This window comes from Myotis lucifugus, unplaced genomic scaffold (genome assembly GCF_000147115.1).
Source record: "Myotis lucifugus unplaced genomic scaffold, Myoluc2.0 scaffold_7, whole genome shotgun sequence".
In the NCBI taxonomy this organism is placed as follows: domain Eukaryota; kingdom Metazoa; phylum Chordata; class Mammalia; order Chiroptera; family Vespertilionidae; genus Myotis; species Myotis lucifugus.
This window is the reverse complement of record NW_005871055.1, coordinates 3780097-3789252: the sequence shown is the minus strand read 5'-3', so window position 1 is coordinate 3789252 and position 9156 is coordinate 3780097. Positions and strand designations below refer to the sequence as shown.

The window sequence follows — 9156 nt, the reverse complement described above, 5'->3', positions numbered from 1 at the left end:
TGGATTTTATAAAATGCTTTTCTGCATCTATTGATATGATCAAGTTATTTTTATCCTTCATTTTGTTTAAGTGGCATATCACATTATTGATTTGTGGCGATTGTTCTTGATTCTCCAGAATAAATCCCACTTGATCATGGCATATGATCATTTTAATGTATTGCTGGATCTGGTTTGCTAATATTTTATTAAGGATTTTAGCATCTATGTTCATGAGGTATATGACCTATAATTTTTTTTCTTTGTGGTGTCTTTATCTGGTTTTGGAATTAGGATAACTCTGGCTTCATAGAATCAGCTTGGGAGTCTTCCCTCTTCTTGAACTTTTTGGAATAGTTTGAGAAGAATAGGTATTAGTACTTAAATGTTTGGAAAAATTTACCTGTGAAGTCCAGGACTTTTTTTAAATTACTGTTTTGATTTTTTAAAGTTGTAGTTGTATTATTCAGATTTTATAATTCTTCCTGAGTCAATTTTGGAAGTTTGTATGTTTCTATGAATTTATCCATTTCATCCAGATTGTCCAATTTATTGGCATATAGTTGTTCATAATATTTTCTTACAATCTTTTGCATTTTTGTGATATCAGTTGTTACTTCTCTTTCATTTCTGATTTATTTATTTGGGTCCTCTTTTTTCTTAATGAGTCTGGTTAAGGGTTTGTCAGTTTTGTTTATCTTTTCAAAGAATCAGTTGTTATCTCATTTTTTGCTTGTTTATATAGTCTTATGTGCTTTATTTAAAACCATCAAGGCCGTGGAAAAAATAGACTTAAAATTTGTGCTTTGGAGTTATTCCTTTTTCTGCGTGAGTGTATCTTGATTCGCATGGGGGAGATGTGTGCCTGAATTCTCTTGCGAAGGTCAATTACAGTATATAGAATGAACTCAGATGTAGAAGGTTGATAAGTCTAAGTTTCAAGATAATTCTAAGGGATTGTTGAGTCAGGCAAGATCCAGAAGATTTGGGGCCAAGTTGATTGCTGTTGCTTGACGGGGAAGAAGAGAGACATGGAAATGCACAGTCCAGTTGTGGCTGTGAAGATATGGCTTCGGAAGCCCTGCATGCTCAGTGCTAACTCTGTGTTGTTTGGGTATTTTCAATATGTGCAGTGGGTAGCTTTCAGGGGATGGTCACCCAGTGATAGAAGATCTGGCACCTTCTGATGACTTTCCCCCTTTCACTGTTCTTGGGACTTCTCTGGGAAGTTCTAATTCAAAAGAAGCTTTTACTTTGAAGCTTCAAAAGTCATTCTACTCTATAAATTATATGTGGAGTGAAAGGCTTATTTACTCTTAGCTCCATTAAACCTCTCAACTTTTTCTCACTGGTAAAATGTATGTGCATGGAAGAAAGATTATTTTTATTTGTGGTTTTGTATTACAAGTTTTTATTTATGCTCATTCAACAAATACACACTAAGCACTCACTAGATGCCAGGGTACATGAGCAAACTGCCTGTTAGAGCTGTGAAAGCCATGGTTCCCAAAGGATCAGAGCCCTGCGCTTTTGGTCCTGGGTGGAACCACAGACACAGGGAGTGCTGATAGACATGTTCTTGTCATGACCGAAGCCCTTCCGGAGATGGTTCTTTGAGGAGCTCCCTTGGCCGAGGCTTTCCTGGTTGAATCTCTAAGTACAGCAGCACAAGCCAAGGCCTCCTTTTGTGTTATATAACCTGGAGGGGGCAGGAAGGGAAGTGAGAGAAACTCTAAGGTCAACAATTTCACAAAACAAATAAGCAAACAACACTGCAAATATTCACAGATTCACAAAATGATATATGCACCCCTAAGTTCAGTGCAGCATTATTCACAGTGGCCAAGACTTGGAAACAGCCAAAGTGCCCTGTGATAGAAGACTAGATAAAGAAGATGTACTATATATACACAATGGAGTACTACTCAGCCATAAGAAAGGATGAAATAGCGTCATTTACAACAACATGGATGGACCTTGAGAACATTATGCGAAATGAAATGTCAGACAAAAAAAGCTAAGTACTATATGATTTCACTCATATGTGAAATATAAAACTGAAACTTATGAACACAAACAGCAGTGTGGTGGTTGTCAGGGAGGGAGTGGGGAGAAAAGGGTCCAAATATGAGATGACAGGAGAAGATTTGACTTTGGGTGGTGGGCATATGGCCCTATGTACAGATTTTGTAAATTAGTGATCCACACATGAAACCTATATGTTCATGATGACTAATGTCACCCCAATAAAATTTAATTAAAAACAAAAACACTAACCTCTTTCAGATGTACCATTGTTGAATATGTTCTCCCACACAATGAGTTTTCTTTTCATTTTGTTGATGGTTTCTTTTGCTATGTAGAAGCTTTTAATTTTGATGTAGTCCCATTTTTTTTTTCCCTTTGTTTCCCTTGCCCTAGAAGACGTATTGGTGTAAAAACTGCTACATGAGATGTCTGAGATTTTACCAACTATGTTTTCTACTAGGATTTTTATAGTTTCACAACTTACATTTAAGTCTTTTATCCATTTTGAGTTTATTCTTGTGTATGGTGTAAGTTAGTGGTCTAGTTTCTTTTTTCTTTCTTTCTTTCTTTCTTTCTTTCTTTCTTTCTTTCTTTCTTTCTTTTTTTTTGTTTTTTTTTTTTTTGCACGTACCTGTCTAATTTTCCCAAAACCATTTTTGAAGAAATTATCTATTCTCCATTGTATGCTCTTGCCTCCTTGGTCAAATATTAATTGACTGTATTGGTGTGAGTTAATTTCTGGGGTCTCTGATTTATATGCCTGTTCTTTTGCCAATACCAGGCTGCTTTGATTATTTATGCCTTTGTAGTATAACTTGATATCTGGTATTGTGATCCCTCCAACTTTGTTTTTCTTTCCCAAGAATGCTGAGGCTATTTAGGGTCCTTTTTGGTTCAATATAAATTTTTGGGATATTTGTTCTAGATCTGTGAAATATGCTATCAGTATTTTAATAGGGATTACATTGAATCTGTAGATTACTTTGGGTAGTACCCATATTTTAACAATGTTAAAAATTCATTCTGCAAACCACCCACACAATCATCTGGCTAAGACCACTTTTAATAATGCTTTTAAAATATTTTAATGTAGATGGAAATTTTAAAAATCTGGAGTAGCAATGCTTATATTGAACAAAATAAACTTTAAAACAGGTTACATAAGAGATAAGGAAGGTTACTACGTAATGATAGAAGTAGAAATCCAACAAGACAATATAATCTTGTAAACATTTATGCACCCAACATATGAGCACCTAAATATATAAAGCAAATCTTGATGGACATAAAAGGAGAAATCAATGGTCATAGTAAAAAACGTTAGCAATCTGATATCAATGGATAGATCTTCCAGAAAAAAACCAACAAGGAAACAGTGGCCTTAACAGTCACACTAGATCAGATGGATTGAATAGATATCTTCAGAGCATTTCACCCCAAGGCAGCAGAATATACATTCTTTTCAAGTGCACATGGAGCATATTATACGATAGACCACATGTTAGGACACAAAACAAGTCTCAATACATTTAAAAAGATTGAAATCATATCAAGCATCTTCTCTGACCATAGTGGTATGAAACTAAAAATCAATCACAGGAAAAAAACAAAAACAAAAACACACACAAAAAAAAAACCACACCTGAAAAACACACGAAGACATGGAGGCTAAATAACATGTTACTAAACAATGAACAGATTAACCATGAGATTAAGGAAGAATATCTTTTGATTTTGAAACAAATAAAATTGAGAACACAACCACCCAAAATCTATGGGTCACAGCAAAAGTATTTTTAAGAGGGACATTCTTGGCAATATGGGCCTACCTGAACAAGAAAAATCTCAAAAAATATATAACTTTACACTTAAAGGAACTAGAGAAAGAACAACTAACAAAGTCCAAAGTGAGTAGAAGGGACAAATATATAAAGACCAGAGAAGAAATAAACAAAATTGAGAAAAAAACAAACGAAAACCAACAATTTTAAAGATCAAGGGAACCAAGAGCTGGTTCTTTGAAAAGATAAGATTGACACACCTTTAACCAGACTCATGAAGAAAAAAAGAGAGAGGGCCCAAACAAATAAATAAATAAATCAGAAATGAAAGAGGAGAAGTAACAACTGATTCCACAGGAATTGTAAGAAAATATTACGAATAACTATATGCCAACAAATTGGACAATTTGGATGAAATGGTGAAATTCCTAGAAACATACAAACTTCTAAAAGTGACTCAGGAAGAATCAGAAAATCTGAATTAACCAGTGACAACTAAAAAAATCAAGGAATAATATAAAACAAACAAACTCTTTAAACAAAAGTCCTGGGCTGAATGGTTTCACAGGTAAATTTTCCCAAATATTCAAGAAGAACTAACATCTATTCTTCTCAAACTATTCCAAAAAGTTCAAGAAGAAGGAAGACTCTCAAGCTGATTCAATGAAGCCAGTGTTATCCTAATTCCAAAACCAGATAAAGACACCACAAAGAAAAATATTATATAGGCCAATATATCTCATGAACATAGATGCTAAAATCCTCAACAAAATATTAGCAAACCAGATCCAGCTATACATCAAAATGATCAGACACCATGATCAAGTGGGATTTATTCTAGAGAGTCAAGTTTGGTACAATATCCACAAATCAATAATGTGATATGCTACATAAACAAAATGAAGGATAAAAACAACTTGATCATATCAATAGATGGAGAAAAACATTTTATAAAATCCAGTACCCATCTATGATAAAAACTCTCATCAAAGTGGGAAGAGAGGGAAAATACTTCAACATAATAAAGGTCACATATGACAAACACACAGCTAATATCATACTCAACAGGTAAAACTAAAAGCATTTCACTTAAAAATGGGAAAAAAACAGGATGTCTGCTTTCACCACTCTTATTCAACATAGTACTAGAAGTCATAGCCACAGCTCTCAGAAAGTAGAAGAAATCACAGGCATTCAAATTAGAATGGAAGAAGTAAAACTCTCATTATTTGCAGAAGACATGATATCTATATAGAGAACCTTAAAGATTCTATCTAAAAATGATTAGAGTTCATAAATGAATTCAGTAAAGTAGCAGAATACAAAATAAATATCCAGAAATCAGTTCCATTTGTATACACCACTAATGAGCTATCAAAAAGGGAAACAAAGAAAATAACTCCATTTACAATTGCATCAAAGAAATACCTAGGAATAAACTTAACCAAGGACGTAAAACACTTGTAATGAAGAATAAAATTGAAGAAAATATAAGTAAGTGGGAGCATATACCATTACATGAATAAAAAGAATTAACATAATTAAAATGTTCATACTACCCAAAACAATCTATAGATTCAATACAATTCTTATCAAGATACCAATGACATATATCACAGAACTGGATAAGAAATTCCAAAAATGTATATGGAACCACAAAAGAAAAAAACGAATAGCCACAGCAACCTGGAGAAAAAAAAAAGAACAAAGTTGGAGGAATTATGCCACCTGATATGACTATACTACAATGCCATCTTAATCAAACAGCATGGTACTGGCTTGAAATCAGACATATAGATCAACAGAATAGAATAGAGTGCCTAGAAATAAACCCAAACCTTTATGGTCAATTAACATTTGAAAAAGGAAGCAAGAACATATAATGGGGTAAAGACAGTTTATTCAATAATTGGTGTTGGGAAATTGGACAGATACACGCAAAAGAAATGAAACTAGACCACCTTCCTTCACCACACACAAGAATAAACTCAAAATGGATTAAAGACTTAAATATAAGACTAGAAATTATAAAAATCCTAGAAGAAAACATAGGCAGAAAAATCTTATATATTTCTCATAGCATTATTTTTCCAGCATATCTCCTTGGGTAAGAGAAACAAAAATAAAAATAAATTAATGGGACTATATCACTTTTGCACAGCAGAGGAAAGCATCTACAGCATGAAAAGACTACCCACTAAAGGGGAGAACATACTCAACAATGATACATCTGATAAGGGGTTAATATCCCTCCAACACAAACAAACCAATTTTAAAAATTGGCAAAGGACCTAAATAGACACGTCTCTAAGGAGGACATACAGATGGCCAATAGACATATGAAAAGTTGCTCAAGTCATTATCATCATACAAATGCAAATTAAAACGGAAATGAGATTACCTCACATATGTCAGAATGGCTATCATCAATAAATCAACACAAATTGTTGATGAGGATGTGGAGAAAAGGGAACCCTCAGACACTGTTGGTGAGAATGCAGATTGGTGCAGCTACTGTGGAAAGCAGTGTGGAGTTACATTAAAACTTGGAACTGCCTTGTTACAGAAAAACCGGACAAGAACCAAACTACGCTCTGAGAGTTTGGAGTTACACTTTATTCACCGAGGTGGGCTTAGGGAAATGAATCCAAATTCTAAGCAAAGCTACCAGCAGAACTTCCCTTTTTATGGAAGAGCCAGCCCTTTGTGTGCTTGCTGGTGGCGGCCTTGAAAACTACACAGTTCTATCCAATTAAAAAATGCACCTGGCATGGCATTGGGTGTATCCAGTCTCTGGCCTACAAGGTCAGACAGCTAAGTTTATCTCCCCCATTATTCAAGCAGGCTAGAAAGCAAAGTTATTTTTTTCAGAATAAGAGGCCGTCCAAAGAATAGCAGAGAATTCCAAACAGTAGTTTTACAGAATAGGGGTTTTCCTTCACAGCCTTATGACCCAGTGATTCCATTTTTCAGAATATAGCTAAAGAAACCCAAAACACTAATATGAAAAAATATATGCATCCTTGTGTTCATTGCAGTGTTATTTACAATAGCCAAGTTTTGCAAACAGCCCAAGTGTCCATCAAGACTACTTGTTGGTAAAAAAGAAGGAAATCTTGCCCTTTGCAACATCATGGATGGACCTGGAGAGTATTATGCTAAGTGAAATAAGCCAGTCAGAGAAAACAAATACCATATGATTTCATTTATATGGAATCTAATGAATAAAACAAACAAACATACAAACAAACAAAATAGAGACTCATAGATACAGAGAACAGACTTACAGCTGTCAGAAGGGAGGGTGGTTTGGGGTCTGGGTAAAAAAGTTGGAGTTAAATGAAAGACAAACAAACAAACAAAAACCTCATAGACACAGACAACAGTGTGGTGACTACCACAGGGAAAGGTGGTGGTGGGAGGTATGAGAGGATAAAGTGGGGATAAATGGTAATGGAAAGAGACATGCCTTCGAGTGGTGAACATACAAGACAATATACAGATGATGTATATAAATTTTTTAACCAACGTAACCCAAACATTTTTCAATAAAAAATAAAAAATAATAAATTAACTAAATGATAATGCTTTTTTTTAATAATTAAATCTTTATTGTTCATATTATTACATTTGTTCCTCTTTTTTCCCCCCATAACTCCCCTCCTCCCAGTTCCCACCCCACCCTCCGCCCTCACTCCCCACCCACTGTCCTCATCCATAGGTGCATGATTTTTGTCCAGTCTCTTCCCACATCTCCTACACCCCTTTCCCCCCCAAGCATAGTCAGTCCATTCCCTTTCTATGTCCCTGATTCTATTATAATCACCAGTTCATTCTGTTCATCAGATTATTTATTCACTTGATTCTTAGATTCACTTGTTGATAGATGCGTATTTGTTGTTCACAATTTGTATCTTTACCTTTTTCTTCTTCCTCTTCTTAAAGGATACCTTTCAGCATTTCATATAATACTGGTTTGGTGGTGATGAACTCCTTTAGCTTTTCCTTATCTGTGAAGCTCTTTATCTGACCTTCAATTCTGAATGATAGCTTTGCTGGATAAAGTACTCTTGGTTGTAGGTTCTTGCTATTCATCACTTTGAATATTTCTTGCCACTCCCTTCTGGCCTGCAAAGTTTCTATTGAGAAATCAGCTGACAGTCGTATGGGTATTCCCTTGTAGGTAACTGAGTTTCTTTCTCTTGCTGCTTTTAAGATTCTCTCTTTGTCTTTTGCTCTTGGCATTTTAATTATGATGTGTCTTGGTGTGGTCCTCTTTGGATTCCTTTTGTTTGGGGTTCTCTGCGCTTCCTGGACTTGTAAGTCTCTTTCTTTCACCAGGTAGGGGAAGTTTTCTGCCATTATTTCTTCAAACAGGTTTTTAATATCTTGCTCTCTCTCATCTTCTGGCACCCCTATAATTCTGATGTTGGTAAGCTTGTAGTTGTCCCAGAGGCTCCTTAGACTATCTTCACACTTTCGGATTCTTTTTTCATATTGCTTTTCCGGTTGGATGTTTTTTGCTTCCTCGCATTTCAAATCTTTGACTTGATTCTTGCGCTCCTCTTGTCTGCTGTTGGGAGTCTGTATAATATTCTTTATTTCAGTCAGTGTATGCTTACTTTCTAGTTGGTCCTTTATCACACCATCGAGGGTCTCATTAGATTTCCTGTACATCTCATCAAGTTTATCGACAGACTCTAGATGCCTCTTGAGAGACCTCAAAAGTGTGGTTTTGAATTCTATATCCAGTAGCCTGCTTTCCTCCGGTTCTGTCCTTTGTGGTCTGTTTCTTTGTCTTGGCATTTTTTTATGCTTCGCTGTGTCAATAGAGTGGCTTTCCGTGTTAAGTGTCCCAATTACCTGAGGTAGACACTCTTGGTGCACCCCCTTGTGGTCTCTGTGAGCAGTCTTGTTGTAGTCAAGCCTTAATTGTTGTAGGTAATTACTACTTGACCTCCAGGCCAACTGGCTGTGAGAATCAGCTGTGTTTGCAGTGGGAGAACTTCTGTCCTCTAGGGAGGTGCTAATCTAGCCTTTGCCTGAGGCTATCCGGCAAATGGCTCTGTGCAGGGCTTGGGCGGGGCGGGTCCCACGGGATCAACAGGGTGGAGGAGGAAGCAGTTATGGCTGCTCTCAGTCCGTCCCCAGGGGCTCTGCCTCTCTGTCCCAGCAACCACTGCAAACCTCGGAGGGACCGAAGCCAGACAGTCCCGCTTCTCCCGTTTGAGTCTGGGTACCTAGAGACTCGCCCGGATCTGGAGCTCAGAGTCTGAGGCTCCCTCCGGATTGAAACAGACAACCGCGCCCTCAGCCACCAGCCCGCGCTGCGCGCATTCCGCCACCTTAGTATTTACTTCAGCACTGC

At 36.4% G+C, this 9156-nt stretch overlaps 1 protein-coding gene across 1 annotated transcript in view; it reads right to left on the bottom strand.

The window, feature by feature from the left end:
• Positions 1-1493: 1493 nt before the first annotated feature.
• Positions 1494-9156, bottom strand: part of FAM216B (family with sequence similarity 216 member B) — a 14373-nt gene continuing 6710 nt past the window's right edge. Inside the window, exon 3 of the mRNA XM_023749081.1 lies at positions 1494-1678. Within this exon, the coding sequence (XP_023604849.1) occupies positions 1494-1678 (185 nt within the window). The remainder of the gene's footprint in view (positions 1679-9156) is intronic.